This window comes from Suillus plorans, assembly GCF_016647745.1.
Source record: "Suillus plorans strain S12 chromosome Unknown HD556scaffold_14, whole genome shotgun sequence".
Lineage (NCBI taxonomy): Eukaryota > Fungi > Basidiomycota > Agaricomycetes > Boletales > Suillaceae > Suillus > Suillus plorans.
In genome coordinates this window covers 88554-103799 of record NW_024537398.1, presented here as the reverse complement: position 1 = coordinate 103799, position 15246 = coordinate 88554, and the positions used below count along the sequence as shown (strand labels likewise).

General features: G+C 47.2%; 7 protein-coding genes across 7 annotated transcripts; 5 read left to right on the top strand and 2 right to left on the bottom strand.

Annotated features, from left to right (window-relative positions):
• Window positions 1–458: 458 nt before the first annotated feature.
• Window positions 459–1292, top strand: HD556DRAFT_1352698 (uncharacterized protein). The gene is made up of 6 exons (XM_041302405.1): window positions 459–615; window positions 677–762; window positions 824–863; window positions 920–930; window positions 989–1019; window positions 1073–1292. Exons 1-6 carry the CDS (start codon window positions 561–563, stop codon window positions 1096–1098), a joined length of 249 nt encoding a protein of 82 aa, XP_041162890.1. The 5' UTR covers window positions 459–560; the 3' UTR covers window positions 1099–1292.
• Window positions 1293–2096: 804 nt separating this feature from the next.
• On the bottom strand, window positions 2097–5121 carry HD556DRAFT_216794 (uncharacterized protein). Its single transcript, XM_041309920.1, has 12 exons — window positions 4907–5121; window positions 4342–4804; window positions 4158–4281; window positions 3844–4102; window positions 3767–3791; window positions 3572–3660; window positions 3362–3517; window positions 3292–3312; window positions 2981–3234; window positions 2757–2927; window positions 2612–2703; window positions 2097–2559 (listed from the first exon to the last, which is right to left on the bottom strand). Exons 1-12 carry the CDS (start codon window positions 4944–4946, stop codon window positions 2367–2369), a joined length of 1887 nt encoding a protein of 628 aa, XP_041162889.1. The 5' UTR covers window positions 4947–5121; the 3' UTR covers window positions 2097–2366.
• Window positions 5122–5634: 513 nt separating this feature from the next.
• Window positions 5635–7073, top strand: HD556DRAFT_217022 (uncharacterized protein). The gene is made up of 10 exons (XM_041309922.1): window positions 5635–5787; window positions 5839–6201; window positions 6252–6271; window positions 6324–6338; window positions 6397–6435; window positions 6498–6597; window positions 6651–6679; window positions 6733–6740; window positions 6848–6907; window positions 6966–7073. The coding sequence occupies exons 2-10, from the start codon at window positions 6045–6047 to the stop codon at window positions 7006–7008; spliced, it is 471 nt and encodes a 156-aa protein (XP_041162888.1). The 5' UTR covers window positions 5635–5787; window positions 5839–6044; the 3' UTR covers window positions 7009–7073.
• On the top strand, window positions 6994–7769 carry HD556DRAFT_1525677 (uncharacterized protein; the record flags this gene model as incomplete). The annotated part of the gene is made up of 4 exons (XM_041309280.1): window positions 6994–7103; window positions 7158–7395; window positions 7453–7510; window positions 7566–7769. Exons 2-4 carry the CDS (start codon window positions 7229–7231, stop codon window positions 7767–7769), a joined length of 429 nt encoding a protein of 142 aa, XP_041162887.1. The 5' UTR covers window positions 6994–7103; window positions 7158–7228.
• Window positions 7770–8693: 924 nt separating this feature from the next.
• HD556DRAFT_1440408 (domain of Kin17 curved DNA-binding protein-domain-containing protein) lies at window positions 8694–9719 on the bottom strand (the record flags this gene model as incomplete). Its single annotated transcript, XM_041306111.1, has 3 exons — window positions 8694–9360; window positions 9419–9650; window positions 9704–9719. The coding sequence occupies 3 exons, from the start codon at window positions 9717–9719 to the stop codon at window positions 8694–8696; spliced, it is 915 nt and encodes a 304-aa protein (XP_041162886.1).
• A 131-nt stretch (window positions 9720–9850) lies between these two features.
• On the top strand, window positions 9851–11231 carry HD556DRAFT_216813 (DUF2407 C-terminal domain-containing protein). The gene is made up of 5 exons (XM_041309921.1): window positions 9851–10087; window positions 10140–10373; window positions 10427–10571; window positions 10618–10837; window positions 10895–11231. Exons 1-5 carry the CDS (start codon window positions 9911–9913, stop codon window positions 10977–10979), a joined length of 861 nt encoding a protein of 286 aa, XP_041162885.1. The 5' UTR covers window positions 9851–9910; the 3' UTR covers window positions 10980–11231.
• Window positions 11232–12728: 1497 nt separating this feature from the next.
• Window positions 12729–14782, top strand: HD556DRAFT_1463431 (major facilitator superfamily domain-containing protein; the record flags this gene model as incomplete). Its single annotated transcript, XM_041308291.1, has 7 exons — window positions 12729–12896; window positions 12956–13021; window positions 13077–13237; window positions 13297–13431; window positions 13484–13643; window positions 13697–14228; window positions 14281–14782. 7 exons carry the CDS (start codon window positions 12729–12731, stop codon window positions 14538–14540), a joined length of 1482 nt encoding a protein of 493 aa, XP_041162884.1. The 3' UTR covers window positions 14541–14782.
• Between the last annotated feature and the right edge of the window lie 464 nt (window positions 14783–15246).

Below are 15246 nucleotides of genomic sequence, written 5' to 3'. Positions count from 1 at the left end.
TTGGCACAGTGCGATCCGACGGGTAAACCTATTGCCCCGTCACGGGGTCGGAACGGAAGATACTCCGGCTATGATTTGATTGAACACCAAGAAGGGTTGCAGGGCATTCGGCTACTGTCGGTAGTAGGCACCCTGCGGTTGGCAATGAGGGTGTCATGGGCCTACAGCGTTAGATCGCCGATACACGTTTCTTTCAACTGCCAACAGGACAAGTACACGCATTTCCAGTGCGCTAACCCTTCTACTCCCAGTGGTGGATGGTTCGTCCGAAAGATGTATCGCTGATCGCTGCGCATGCTCTGGCCTCCACAGTCGTCGTCATGGATGACGACGGGGAGCTACATAGCCGCTAGGGTACAATTTTTAGAAGCGACTATAATAGATCGCACAAGGTGATCGCGTAGCTTTTAGTTGACATCATTAGGCACGTGTTTCCGGTTCTGTCGCGTAATGTGGGACCAGGGGCACCATATAAGGCCCTCACAATTACAACTGAACCAGCCCTTTGATTTCTCTCCCGAATTTCGCCCTTTACCCCAAAAATCACATTCAACAACGACATGGAGTCCACCGCTAAAGCTACCACCAACCAACCCCAGGCTGCCATTCAAATGAGTATGTTTTTTGCAACTAATATAAGACATATCATTCATGGGCTACGGGTCGCTTTGAATAGATGCTGTAAACCCTGCTCCTGCCAAGAACAGTCAGAGCCACCAGGAGCACCACGCTAAGCGTCTCCGAGGAGGAGGAGCTGCCAAAGTACAGTTTCTCAAAAGTTGAAGGTCGAGAATGGTGGTTGATCTTTGCTCGCTTTACCTAGGACTGCTTCCTTGGTGCACTCGAGTGTTTCCTGTGCTTCGGTGAGTCCAGACCCCCAATGATACTTGGAAGCTGTCGACTAAAACTCCTCATATAGAGTGCTGCAAGGTGATTGGTGGATATAGCGATTCTTTTGGGGTTAATCTGACTGCGACCATCATTTCAGGAATGTTGCGAGTGTGGCGCAGATATCATCTGTGCGTCTTACGTCCCTTTTACAGTTAGAACGGCGCTGACTTGTGACATTCAGGCTGCCCATGCGAGATGTGCTGTTAAATGCCTCGCCTTCAAAGTCTGCTCGTGGTCTGCATTTTTCATTTCACATTCATGACTCTTGTAATACTGCCTGTTCGATTAATATTTGTACTGTGCGATGAATCAGTCGATGTAGAGATCAGATAGGCTGCATATTACCTTTGTTTTTGTCTTGGCACACTTGACAAGCGTACTAGTATTTTCGGCTCTTCGGGGGTTGTGACACGACAATTAAGTTGCGCAGTCACCGCGGGCCGGGCATTAGGGGCTCAGCAACGTTTAGCTGGGGCTAGAGTTGCTGTATTCCGGTTGTCCGGTTCGGGTAGATTTTCGTTGAACTCGAACCTAGTAGCTATGCTTCCTAGGCCTCACCAGTCACCTTCGAACCCAAGCCATGATTATAGGTTCGTGTGGACCAAATGATAAGGCCTGTTAAACTTAAGTTCTGTTCGAGTTCGAACCCCATTACCAGACCCGAAATAGAAAGTTCGTTACGTAAAATACGAGCTCAAACTTCTTTGGCTGATAGTTGTTCGCGAATGTGACTACTTTCCGTAGCTCAGCTACTTGAACCACTGCGTGAAATAGCAGATGATCGACTGATAGTCCAGCATTCGACAAACCGCCTACTACTTGCTGTGATGTACATAGCTTTTCGTACCCCGTTCTCTACACCTGAGTATCCCGAGTCCTTGTTCCATCCCCAGGAGGAGGCAGAGTGGACATATCATCTTCCTGCTAGCAAATAAATTGTTACGGATCGCGCTCAGAGTAACAGTTACAATTCTGTGCTCCCTTCAGATGAAAAGGTCAAGGTACTGAAGGACGCCAAAGGTATCCTCGAGCGGGGAGATGGTAGAGTTTGGATTAACAAGGAGGAGGGTACATCAATATCCATACAAAACTTACATAGTAATATCTAGAACTAGAGGAAACAGTGGAATAGTCATAACTCCGAGTCAGAATAAATGATATACAAAATCATCTTACATTCGCCGCGGGGCTGCCATGGCAAAGCTACGTGTATCTGCTAGAGCTGTCCTCCACAAGCCTGACAGCTTGTTCCAAAGCATCATGCAGCTCGGTCGCCATGATGATCGTATCACCGGGCTTGTATGAAGGGACGTCATCTTGAAATGCGCATAATTGGTAACTACGCATCGAGTTTCAGGCCTCCGCACGTCGCCGACTACGACGAGTGCGCGCTGTCTGGGGTCAGCGCCAAGCCTGCGTGTCCCAGGGTACGTGATCACTCATCCTCCATACCCCGTGCCCTACAACGACCAAGCTCAAACAGTCTCCTTCACATGTCCTCCCTTCCTGGATGGAACGGACCATGGTGTTATAACGAATTTACCCCACCACGCGGGCCATAGTGTCAAGGCCGTAGCAGCAACCCAGCAAAGACCTACAACAACCAGTGTTGCTGGATTTGTCGAGTGGAAAACATAAATGCCCAGAGCGGTAACGAAGCAAAACATTCTGCGTGGACGTGAATAAACCTTGAATCATGCGATGCACAAATATTGCTTACCCCCAGATTAAGTATGCATATGGAAGGCTGTACATGATCGCTAGCGCTTCGACGTCTGATTGTGTGTGGATCATTCGGGCCATGAACGATGCCTTGAAGGACAAATGAGCATTATACACCTTTTAGCATGCAACAGGCAACGCACGGCGCCTTCAGCGGAGTCTGTGCCCCATCCGCGGCTCTCGACAGCGAGAAGTATGGAAACCACCAAAGAACTGACAGAGCACATCGTGGACAAATATATGACCATGGCTGCTGCATTGATAACCCCGGGAGCGCACAGAAAACTAACATCAACTGCCAACATCACAGTGGACTTACCAAAAAAAAGTTGATAATGACAAGTGGTAGTTTAAGAAAACCGCTTACAAAGATGGTAACGTTGCTCCAGTCGCCATTGAGTCTGTTAATGTGCTTGTACCACTTAGGATAGTTCAAAATGTTGTCTACCCATGTGTTTTTCAGGAATTTGTACTGTGCAGCTGGTGCGCCCCAGAGGAACACGTTCGCAAGCCTAAGTCGAAATGTGCCTTTTTGTCTACTTTGTTCGACTTCGTAGACCGACTGGTTAGCATTGAGACGCGCGCTGGCTTGTCCATAGAAGTTCAAGAATTTTGAACGAGCTGAAGGGTCGATTCAGTGACCTTGCCCATTGTCTCTTGCACGGTTTCTATGCTCACCGAACAACCGCATCAGGCGAGCTTCCGGTGTGTAAGTGGAAGAATGCTTCAGGAGGAATATATAGCGCACCTAGTACACACATGAGATGAGCAGGCAATTCCACACACTCATCACTAGATGGTGTTAGAGGCCCTACGTATTCCACGAGATTGTTTGAAAGGTCCAGCATGCTTTGTAGCGTAGAGAGGTCATAGGGAGCAACAGAGGTATCGGATGTCAGAAAGTCTACAAAGATGTCCCAATTCATCGTTGCGCGAAGACTAGCTGGGAATAACCAACCTGAGTGTGCGTGAAGGAGAACATGCTTGAGTTCTGTGGCAATCTGAGGCTGGATGGGAGCATTGCTCGGGTATAGTTCACAGTGCATCCTTCACGATCATGATGTCGGCCAACGATAACTTTTAAACTGAATACATCGTTAGAGATGTAGGGCAAAATGAGCGATAAGCTACGTACACAATGCAATCGACGAACCAATACTGTGCCTCAAGGGCGATTTCTGTTGTTTGCCGATAAGTTAACCTTATTCAAGAGAGTCAAGAGACACCCACTGATGTGAGTATCCGATTTAACACCCTTGACATGTTCGTAGATGCATATGGGCTCATCGAAATCCTGCAGCCAAAACAAGAGTCGTTTATCGTGTTGCACGAAGTAATAATTACATGCGTCTTCTTTCGCTTGCAACTCTAGAACCAGATGTGTCGAGTCATCGATTATATCACTGGCTTTCAAGAGTAGTTGGTAAGCCAGATGATTGATGGCCTTGAGAAGCCTTTTGCTCCTCAAATTTGCGTCCGTGAAAACGTGCTTTAGAAAAATTATAAACGCAGGCAAATAATCAAAATGAGACACCAAAACATACCCGAGTGGCATCATAGAAGTACAGCGCTCCCTCCGGATGTACGACACTTTCCCAACCGTCAACAGGCGTTTCTGAAAAATCCTTCTTTTTGGCTGGGATAGGCTTGGTCTCAATGTCACTCCTTCTATATCATGACCAATAGAATAGTTGAGATCAAGAGAACCTGATAGAAAAAAAAGCATACACAAGTACCCTTCCTTTGTATCTCTGACAAAGCTGCGGAGCCAACGGTTTGAACCTTTTAAAATCCCATTCCGTTGGCAACGTAGACGGTGACCGGGAATCGATGGAAGTGCTGGAACCTTGAGCAGGATGTTGACTGACCTGAACTTGAAGCTGGTTTGCCTGGATAGGTGAGCTCTGACTCGGATCGTTTACTGGCGCAAGGACCGGATGGATGGTGCTCGCAGCTATAAAATGTGTTGTCTCAGGTTCTGCATTACTGTTCTTTGGTGAAATCTTCTGATAGCATGCAAGGAGACGGCTCAAAAGCTTTTGCAAGCCAGACTGTGCAGGACGGATACCTGACTTGCGGATGAAGAAGATACATTGGCGTACGATGGACCGGATATGTGGTGCAGTTGTATTGAACAGGAAGCCTAGCCCGGTCAGGATCGCCCGTAGGTACAGAACCATGAAAATGAGGCCTGGCAAGCTTCAAGCTTAACTCCACCAAGTTGACCCGGAGGAGACGTACTATTTGGCTAGTGTCAGCGCCAGCTGCGTTACGTTACAGAATGAGCGCTTACCGCAAAACCTATTTTTGCAGCTTGTACTGCATCGTGTCATGCACCGTGACCACACTTTTTTTCTTCCTGGATTTACTTTCGAGCCTTGAACCCTTTTCTCAGAAACTGAAGGCTCCCATAAGTCCAATCCACTTCGTGTACGAGATCTTGGCGCAGCAGTCACGACATCATATCATGCGTTGCAAAACAATTCGCGCTCGACGTGCTTTTGGGATACTGCTGATGTGCTTACGGGGTCCTTGCCGGGCATTTCCGACGCACAAGTTTCAGCTTTTGCGATTGCGCATATTTTTGAAAACAGACGTCTAAGGCTTGGCCCGACAGGCGGCCATCTAGGTCCAGTTCGAGGTCATGGCTAGTCGTGGCCGGTTCCAGTACTAGTATCCTCGATCACGGTAACCGCCACAAGTTGGCTGGCTCATTTTTTGACTCCGCAAACGCCAAAGGCAGCGCCGCGGACCGCGGGCTTTTGATTAAAAGCTTCAAGAACCCATATGGGAGACCCCGCCTCATGTGCATTATGATTATGTTTGGTGTTGCCACAGGTAAGTATACCATAGATTCATGTATCCAATACTCGATGTCACTGATCTGCGCCAACACAGGATGGACCTACACTAGAATTCCGGAGTCAAGACAGCCACTGCAACAGTAGAGCTTCTCGAACGACAGAATATCAACATCAAACTCCATGGTAAACACCTAACAATATTTTTGCATCTGAAGCGCTCGGAGAACCACAAAAAGGGCGGATATAGCAAGTCTTCTAGGTTATGGCGATTGTATCGCCCAGGCTGAGGCTTTCCATGGAAAGATGGAGAATGGAATGGTTACCGTGCGCTTCATCGCGTGAAGATGTGATCCTATGCATCAGAGGACTGGTGAGCCGCTACGAGATATTGTCATATATGCCGACATATGATCATATATAGAAAATGTTTTCGTTATACCATGAACAAAAATGATGTTAGCTGTAAATCAAATTCTACTTCGGGGCTTCCCGATCAAGGGTCTCGAGGCGGGATCAAATATACATCTCCATTATACTATAAAAATGCTGAACGGTGGTATATCTAGCACGAACGCTGTCGTTATACACCACTAACCTTCCCCACTCGCTCACTCCCATCCCTCGAACATGACATACGTCTCAAATGATCCCAGTTGGTGGCCGACAATCAATTTGGATTATTTTTTTCGACTATTGGATGGGTTCGTCGCATCAGGATGTTTAGATCCAACGTTGATATGCAGTTTCGCAGTTGCAGCGGGCGTCGTGATGGTATACGATTGGGGTGAGCCGGACAGTGTTCAAAAATCGCTGATATTCTCATGACATTTCTAGTCTTAACACTCGGACAAGAGGTACGTCGATATTATTGCCGCAGCAGCCAACTCGCTAAGAATGGTGTCATAGATTGAACTCATCTGGGTGAGTGACAAGACTCCGTATCAGAAGAAAACAAGAGCATGCAATGAATTCGCGACAGAGACAGCGTTGGTCTCTCATGACCGTGCTGTATCTGATTGTTAGTACTCGTATTGTGCTTTGGCGTGGTGGGCAACTTGTGCTAACTCCAAAATGTTCTAGATACGCTATATTGGATTACCGTATTTTCTGCATGTGTCAAGACCAACAGCTTTACACTGTGCTAATAGCTCATCTTTGACAATTAGTGTCCATTTTCTGCGTATGTCTCTTATGCGCTGTATTTCATTTTTTCTGACCGGCGAGACACAGAAGCTATGCCACCGGTATCGCTGACAGATGCAGTAAGTATTCTGCAACCATCTCATTCCAATCCAATCAATACGCTCATATGCAGGGGGCCCGGTGAGTCGGATTCCAACCATTGAACTTGGCTGAACATAATGACTCAATAGGTGTGAGTCGGAGTCTTTGATACTGATGCGAGGGCGTTCACTAATTGGAAGTTTTAGGCACTATCGCATACTACGCAATAAGAGGGATAACTATGGCCTTGATCGCCATGTTGGGCGGTGAGTTACCCGGGTGCAATACCTCTCTGATATTGACCTGACCGACACACGATGCAAGTCATCATGATTGCTCGGTTGCATGCCATGTATCAGGGATCTAGAAAAATGCTTATGTTCCTTATTACTATCTTCCTGTCTGTAAACATCACCTCCGGAGTAATCACAGCAATAGAACTAAACGATCACCTTGTACATGGTAAGTGCATTTGCCAGTTGACTTGAAGAACACGGCTCATTGGACAAACACCAGAGGAGTTGATACTCTCTGGCACGTATATGTGATATTATGTATATAGAGGGTACGCGCAGCTTCTGAACTCCATGGCTTGGATGCTCAAGACTGTTTGGGAGTTCCTCGCGCTGTGTCTTTCAGTCTGGGTGGCTGTGAAACACTTCCGTGAGCTGCGACGACTCGGCCTATCGACAGGATTGACCATCGGGGACTGTGTCGGAGTGCTGATACAATCTCACGTTCTTTATTTTGCAAGGTGAGCTTGTAATGTGAACGCGGTTATATTTTTCTGCTCAAGTTCCGCACATGTTAGCTTTGCTGGTGTCTCTTGCCTCCAGCTTGCTTATCCTTATCTCTCTCCAGAAATGGCGGTGCGCCGACCTGTCCCCAACATCTGCGTGTAACCACTGCTCATCAGTTTTATAGAATTCAAATTATATTGGAGCTCTGACACTTGATGGTGCTCTTCAAATTTTATCGGTTGTACAGATGTTTGTGCTGGGACCACGCCTCGTCCTGAGCGTTCGAGAACACCACGCCAAACTCGTGGCATACTCCGATGCAGAAACTAGCCTGAATTCTATTGTTTTCCAGGAACATATACATATATCAACTAGCAGTACTGTGTAGGGAAATGCTTGCCGAGTGGTCTACAGGGAGAAGAAATTCGGTGGAGGATCCGTCGTGGTATTTATTTAGCATATAGGGGTTTCGAGGTATATGTATGTAAAAGGTCCAGGCAAACCTATTTCTTGTTGTATCACTACTGGAGCGAAGGTCCTGTGCTTGAACCAAGTGGTAAGGGGAAATTATCCGGAATGACTAGCAACCAACCTGGTCCTTTGCAATTGATGGCAGATATTAAAATACAATGAGAATCAGTCACCCATACTTTCTTCCCATAGAAGACTTCTTCATGTTCTCCCACTGCAGCACATTATACTAGATAGTATGCAAGAAACTTGCGACCGCGTAGCCAGAACTGGTGTCGCACCGACAAACCTCGTGATTATAGAGCTCAGCACTACTATAGATATCGGCAGCCTGGTGACCTTCGTAATGCATTATTTAAAACTATCGCGTACCCGTCAGATGTGACAGAGCTACCAGTTCTTGATGATGAAACGCTTGCCATGTTGTCCTCGCATCCCGTGCGGTCTGAGGCCTTGCATGTTGACATTGGTGGACACGGATTCATCCCCTGCTGATCTGAAAGTAGTGAAAGAATTTATCGCGACGGTATAACCTGGCAGATCGTACATGCCGGCAGGATTAGTACGAATTCTCAAATGGGTGGTATGAAGTTGTGGAGGAGACCACAACCAAGTAGTTCCAAATTCGGCGATTACCATCGTATACAACCGTCACAATATTGGATCATGTGTAGGATTGGTCTGTAACATTCCTCGTTTGATGGGAGCCGCCAGGGGTGTATACACGACAAGTCGTGTTACGCATCGACACACTGCAGTCGCAGTCTAAGTAGAAATATTTCCGCAATAGCTGAAAAATGCAATAAGAATAAAGTAAAATGATACAGTACGCAGCTGAAACTTAGACTACACTTTCTCTATCCATCCGCCGGCGCTTACGCTCTTGCTCCTCCATGATAAGCCGTTCTGCAGCTGACATCGGCGCAGGCCGTTTCCTATCATTTCCACCGCCACCCTCTGAGCTCTCAGACTTGGCAGGCGCCGCAGATTTGAACACGTTAGGTCGCTTCAACGGATTAACTTTGAGAGGATTCGCTCCGGGCTTTATGGCAGTCAGCTTCAGCCCTGTCAGAGCAACTTTGGCTGTTGTATCTGATGTAGCCACTGGCTTTGCAGATAATGATAGAACAACCTTCTCCGCGCCCTCTTCTCTCTTGAGGCCCTCCTCAACGGGGGGGCTCGCACTTTCCTCACCACTCGCCTTTTTATCCAACTTTGCCCTCTCAATCTGCTCTGCAATCAGAGTGCGCTCCCGCTGTTCATCGTCCCGCGTAGCTCGATCCTTTTTGATAGAGGCTTCTTGCTTTGCGAGAGCTTTCGGGCTGCTGTCGATCCACGCAATGAACCACCCTTTTTCGGTCTCGTCCACGCGCGCAATACCTGAGCGTCCCAAATGTTTGGCGAACTCAGTGAGGGTTACCCAACGAGTGGCGTTCATGTGAAGGTGGTTCTTGTCTTGAATGAATTCTTGATAGACTTGATTGATGCGCACCCGTTTCGTGTTATATCTAACGAGTGACAAACAAAGTTTAGAAATTTGTATCAGTTTGAAGGAGAGCTACGCACCGTCTGCTTAGAAGTTGGACGAAATCATGCTGGAACTGGCTCGAGAAATCAGCGATATGCCGCCCGGCATTCTCGCCGACGACAAGCATCTGGCGAAGATGTGCTTCTGACTGAGCATGGCACTTGAAGCCGTTCTCATCTCGACACTGCTTCTCACAGACTTGGCAGTACCACCGCAGGCGCTGTAGGCCCTTGGATTTCATCTTGTTGGCGAGATACTTTGGAGTTCCGACTGTACATTAAACATTAGCGAGATTCATGCTCATAAATGTTAGTCTGACTGACCTTCTGCACGCGGCATGTTGGGCAATAAACAGGAGGTCCGGATAAGATTGAGGTAGGTACTAGGTAGTGGAGAACCGAGTCTCTTGAAGGAGAGCTTAGTCATCTTGAATGTAATACGTCTGATACTCACGTGACCTATAGCTGTGCAATGACAGCGCTTTCAACTGCTTTCAGATTGGACGAAGGACTACAGCAAGCGTAGGGACTATGCTCAGCGAGAAAGCCAAAGGGAAGCAGCGTGAAATAGACCCGCCCCTTGAGCAGCCCTCATCCTCGACACCGCCGGATGATTCCAGAGACCTCACGATTCGGTTCACTGAGGGTATCCCCGACTTTAATCTCACAGTCAGTCTGAAGGACACAGTCAGGGATGTTAAAGCTAATGTGCGTGGTTGAAAGTATAATTGGTACTTGACTTATGTGCAGATAAATACAGATAGTTAATGGTCTCCCACAATTGAAAGACCGTCGGCTTCGTCTCATACATGCTGGGCGCCTGCTGACGGACGGAACATTCCTTCACGAATGGCTGACAACCCTCGAGGAGCGACAAGTCCGTGCCTCTTCCCGTTCTGAAGAGATTTCAAAGGATGATCAACTGGTGACGTGGTTGCATTGTTCTGTTGGCCCCGTGATCGAGCCTGGAGAGAGCGAAGAGGAGAAACCACAAGTGCGTGGCTGATGAATATAATGATTCGTGTTCGCTCATTGCTTTTCGCATAGGTTGCTCAATTGCAACCACTGAGGGGATTTGACAGGCTTGCTGCTGCAGGATTCTCTGAAGATGACATTGCGAATTTCAGGCGGCAGTTTCATAGTCAATCGTCATCAAATTATCTTGACATTGAGTTTGAGAACGAGGAAGACTGTATGTCCTCTTAAATTTACCAGAAAATATGCTTACCATACCGCAGATGACGAACATGCGCGAGCTCTCGAAGAACAATGGATAGACTCTATGGATAATGTCAACACAGCCTCCCTTTCTTCTGCTTCCTCACAGAGTCTCATTCTCCGCGGGATTGTCATTGGGTTTTTCTTCCCGATCATACCATTCTTCTTCTTACGTGAAACGAAACCCGCAGTTTTCTGGGAAGAGGGCGAGCACGAGAGTGGGGAGAGTGTCATATTTTCGTCAGTCTCTTTTTCTATTTATGAATTCCCGTAATCACATACTGACTGGTACACTAGACGGCGCACACAAGTAGGAATTGTTTTTGGATTTTTAGTGAATTTGCTCTTCGGGATGTGGAGATATTTGCTGGACACATCGTAGGTGTACATGGAATTCTTATCATTGGAACTTGCAGTGGGTCCCCGAAGACACCCAATCGATTAGAATTTACTAATATGGAGCTTCTCCACAGAGTTAGGCTGCATTGCAATTACCCATACACTGCAAACGTGATACAACATTGCTATCGATGTCGTAATTTATCAATGGATTATTCTCAGGCGGTTGCCAGACGTTGTGACAACTCAGTTTCCTCGACTCCTCGCCCAATATAATATTTGGTTCCGAGAATAGACAAGTATCTATTTGAATTTCTTGCAATGGAACAACATCGATAACATAAGTTATGTTTTGGCTTGTGAAGAGCGTACTTTTGGTACACACAAGTTACTGGGGATCAGACTTGACATAATGGTGCGTGACTCTTCTCGAACCTCTCTTTCTGGTTCTTACGAAGACCGTGCAGATATGGGTGCTGGGGTACGCGGGTACATTCCACGCGTGATGGCCTCCAAATCGTACACACGAAATATTGACTTGCATGATGCTAATGCATTTGGCGTCTGCATATGCCAGCCAACTTAGCTCACGCCGAGCATGAACAGATTAAAAGATCAAGACGCCGAAATTGGAAGGCACATCACTCGTGTTACCGCTTACTCTGATGTGCTGAAAACGCCACATGTATTTTCCCAGGACGACGCAGTCATAGCGTTCGACGAGGCCCACCTTCTGAGCAACATGAGTAACAAGAGTTTCGTTCATCCCATATTCTTGGCAGGACCATCAACGTCTACTGTCATAACAATGACGCATTAGTCTGGGTCGTTTTTGCATCTACGACTTCACAAATGGCCGATTTTTCGGCTCCTCAGGTGATTAGCGCCTTCTTTAGGTGAAGGAAAAGTCGAGCTCACCTCCCAGAAGCGAACGAGATCAGTCACACGCTCGCCCGCATTGAACGTGACTGGTTCATGCTCATAACGCTCAAGCTCATGCAGAGCATCTTTTCGGTCCTCCAAGTGCCTTAGCACGTTGTGCAGTGAGTTCTTCAATCGAAGGCTGGTTTTGCCTTGAAGTCATGTGCGCGTGTGTGACTGATGCTGAGCGTCGAAATTGTGACGTTGATAATTGACAGGCGAGAAACTGCGTGAGCTTGAGCCTGAGCTGCACGAGAGACGGCGCTAGTAGCAGCACACATACTGGCGCTCAGATGCCGAAGGGATAGCAGAAACTGCAGAATTGTTTCCACTGGCGAGAACTCATCTGAATATGATACTAAACTCACAGTATGATGCATGAATTTCTAATGCGATGACCTAGACACCCGTCGCTTGAGAATTGCTCAACATTTGTACAGCATTGCAGGCGCCTGTCCTCCGGCGCTAAATCAGTACTGCGGTCCGATGAAAATAGGTATAATTATATTATAGAACAAAAGATTCGAGGACGGGCAACGGAGGAACAGGGTACATATTGAGGAATTTGAAATGCTAGAGATGTGAGGTTGCTGGAGTACTCTAACGAATCACCAAAGTCACAGGCCAGATTTAGCATCTCATTTGGCCGTTCGTTCCTGATTTGATGCTTATTACAACGAGTTGTATCGAACTGCCTCATTTTCGAACCGAATCAAACTCACCTCGAGGTCACCTCGATTCGACAGCAACACTAATTGCCGTTGTAGACTTAATTATCGATTAGCTAGCCAACAAGCCGGTCAGCAACCACGCTGAAATGGATTCACGTAGCATGATACGTCTTTCATCTCTGTCGTCCTCTCATACCACCATGATTCCACCGCAGGATGACGAAGAAACACCTTTTCTGGAACGACCAGACTCACCAGAGCAACCAACGGCCAAGACACCTCTTCCCTGGGATCAATTTTGGCTTCTACTGCTCTTGGAGATACCAGATTTTCTTTCTGCTCGGACCCTTGCCCCGTTTATTCCCCAAGTGAGTAGTATATTCCCTTCGCTGGACTTATATCTGATCACAACTGGAACTTTGTCAAGCTCGTTAGAGATATTGGAGTCACTCACGGAGACGAATCCCAGGTTGGTTACTATGTCGGCATCCTTGTAAGCATGTCTTCATCGCTCCTACCCCTTTATTCGTGGCTAATATTCTCTCGAGCAATCATCATCCTCTGCAGCTCATACCCTGACTATTTTTCATTGGAGTCGACTGTCCGATCACATCGGGCGGAAGCCTGTAATGCTGATAGCTCTATCAGCAATTTCTGTCTCAATGTTTTCGTTTGGGCTGTCGAAGACCTTCCTTGGTCTGGTAGTAAAGTCAGTGTATTCAGTTAAATATCAAATAGTAGTTGTGATCGTCAATTACTTGACCATAGTCGTGTTATCTGCGGAGCATTTGATTCGAGCGGTGCTGTTCTCAAGACCTTGGTGATGGACATTACTGACACAACCAATATGCCCAAGGCATACGGTTATACGCCAATTCCAGTGATGATCGCAACCACAGTTGGGTAGGCATACAGTACATTTTTTCCTCTCGCTAAGGTTCACGGCATCTACTAGACCACTCATTGGGGGATTGCTCTCCCGACCAGCAGACAGATTCCCTAACATCTTTGGCCGATCAGAACTCCTGAAAACCTACCCATATCTCCTGCCATGCTCTATCTCGGCATTTTTCATATCGATAATTTGGCTAGTCGCGTATATTCGTCTTAAAGAGGTGAGCGCGATGCTGAAAATCCATCTCTGGATCACACTAAGTGTGGTTACAAGAGCGTTTCTAACAGGGCACCGCTTTGGGAGCTAATCAAAGGAGGATTCTTTGGACAGTCATGCTCAAAGCCTCGCCAGTCATCGTGCAATGGTATATTTGATCCTGCGAATCTTGGAGAAGTCCAATCAAAGCCGCTTCCGCTGCGCGCCTTGCTAACCTCGAGGGTGTTGAGTGTGACAGCGAGTTATACTACCATGGGCCTGTTTCACATGGCGTTCAATTCGGTCTTACCTGTTTTCTATGCGACACCGATTGAACTTGGTGGTCTTTCCCTTGACCCTCCTCGCATCGGTGTTTTACTTGCGGCATCAGGTATCATACAAGGCATATTCCAGCTACTCTTCTACGCTCGTTTACATGATCACTTCGGTGCAAAAGCTATCTACATCACCGGCGTTAGCTCCGGCATACCCATCGTCATTTTATTTCCAGTGATCAATGCTCTGGCTCGAGCCCATGGAATAGGTATGGCGGTGTGGCTGTGTGTTGCCGTTCAGCTTACGCTGAAGACTAGCTTGATCATGTGCTTCCGTATGTTAATCCAGCACTTCCTGCGTTCTGGTGAACTGACAAGAATTCGTAGCCTCCATGATAACATTCATCAGAGCAGCTGCTCCCAATCGCGCCTCGCTCGGAGCAACCACTGGAATCGCGCAGGTGGCTCTCGCAGTAGGAAGGATCATTGGCCCGGCGTCTGCGGCTTCAATGTTCTCTTATTCATTGCAGGAAGGGCACGATGCGTGGTTGATATACTACTTTTTGATCGCGATTGTATTTCTCGCTGTAGGTACTGCTCTATTGCTTCCCCGTTATCCTAGTGCTATATGCGAAGATTCCCAATAATATTATTGCGGATGACCGTGTGCATTATGGTCTAGTGTAGGTCGAGTGTAGGAGGCAGAACTAATAAAGCTCTACTAACCTATACCCTTGCAAGTTCCTTGGAATAATTATGCATCGTACATGTAAATAATGTCTCAAATTGGAAGGGGGCAACGTGCGTAATAGGAGGTGCTTACTTTTACGTTTCTGTGTGATGAAAACGACGGACCGCCTCTCTCCGGGACTAGCGGACCTCGAATATATGATGACTACATACTCGTTTACGGTTTTGATCCTTGCTTTCGTTCTTATCTGTTCTACCACCGCAGTAATATCTATTTGGTTTCTTCCTTCTGGAACTTTGCCGGAGCCTTCAGATCTATCTTGGGGTGTTGCTGACATTCTGCTACATAGCCTATAACTTTGAGCTTGTTCTGTAAACTGCCGTACTCTTTATCGACGAGCTAGCAGCGACCGCCGACTTCGTGGAACGACTTCTCATCTAATAAGCCCAAATCCCTGTTAACGTTGCGTTAGCTTGTGTTTCGCTGCACTTGTGTGCAGTGCACCGGACTAGGCAGACTATAAGTAACGAATAAATCATTGGACCTGTGGCGTGTGCGGATGCATAAATAGGTACGCGCGCAATGGCATATGGTCACCACATGGCACATATTTACGGTCGACGTATGTCATGCAATGTGCTTCAGTGTGCCTCATGCTGTAG

What these genes read in the sequence shown, in the direction of transcription:
- HD556DRAFT_1352698 (XM_041302405.1), top strand. Translation starts at nt 561, where the DNA reads ATGGAGTCCACCGCTAAAGCTACCACCAACCAACCCCAGGCTGCCATT. An exon ending in CCAGGCTGCCATTCAAATGA is followed by an intron (nt 616 to 676) that starts GTATGTTTTTTG and finishes CGCTTTGAATAG; the next exon opens with ATGCTGTAAACCCTGCTCCT. An exon ending in GAGGAGGAGGAGCTGCCAAA is followed by an intron (nt 763 to 823) that starts GTACAGTTTCTC and finishes CGCTTTACCTAG; the next exon opens with GACTGCTTCCTTGGTGCACT.
- HD556DRAFT_216794 (XM_041309920.1), bottom strand. Translation starts at nt 4,946, where the DNA reads ATGACACGATGCAGTACAAGCTGCAAAAATAGGTTTTGCG. An exon ending in GGAGCAACGTTACCATCTTT is followed by an intron (nt 2,928 to 2,980) that starts GTAAGCGGTTTT and finishes TTTTTTGGTAAG; the next exon opens with TCCACTGTGATGTTGGCAGT. An exon ending in CAGACTCCGCTGAAGGCGCC is followed by an intron (nt 2,704 to 2,756) that starts GTGCGTTGCCTG and finishes TTGTCCTTCAAG; the next exon opens with GCATCGTTCATGGCCCGAAT.
- HD556DRAFT_217022 (XM_041309922.1), top strand. Translation starts at nt 6,045, where the DNA reads ATGACATACGTCTCAAATGATCCCAGTTGGTGGCCGACAATCAATTTG. An exon ending in TGACCGTGCTGTATCTGATT is followed by an intron (nt 6,436 to 6,497) that starts GTTAGTACTCGT and finishes AAAATGTTCTAG; the next exon opens with ATACGCTATATTGGATTACC. An exon ending in CTTGATCGCCATGTTGGGCG is followed by an intron (nt 6,908 to 6,965) that starts GTGAGTTACCCG and finishes ACACGATGCAAG; the next exon opens with TCATCATGATTGCTCGGTTG.
- HD556DRAFT_216813 (XM_041309921.1), top strand. Translation starts at nt 9,911, where the DNA reads ATGCTCAGCGAGAAAGCCAAAGGGAAGCAGCGTGAAATAGACCCGCCC. An exon ending in GTTTGAGAACGAGGAAGACT is followed by an intron (nt 10,572 to 10,617) that starts GTATGTCCTCTT and finishes ACCATACCGCAG; the next exon opens with ATGACGAACATGCGCGAGCT. An exon ending in GGGGAGAGTGTCATATTTTC is followed by an intron (nt 10,838 to 10,894) that starts GTCAGTCTCTTT and finishes CTGGTACACTAG; the next exon opens with ACGGCGCACACAAGTAGGAA.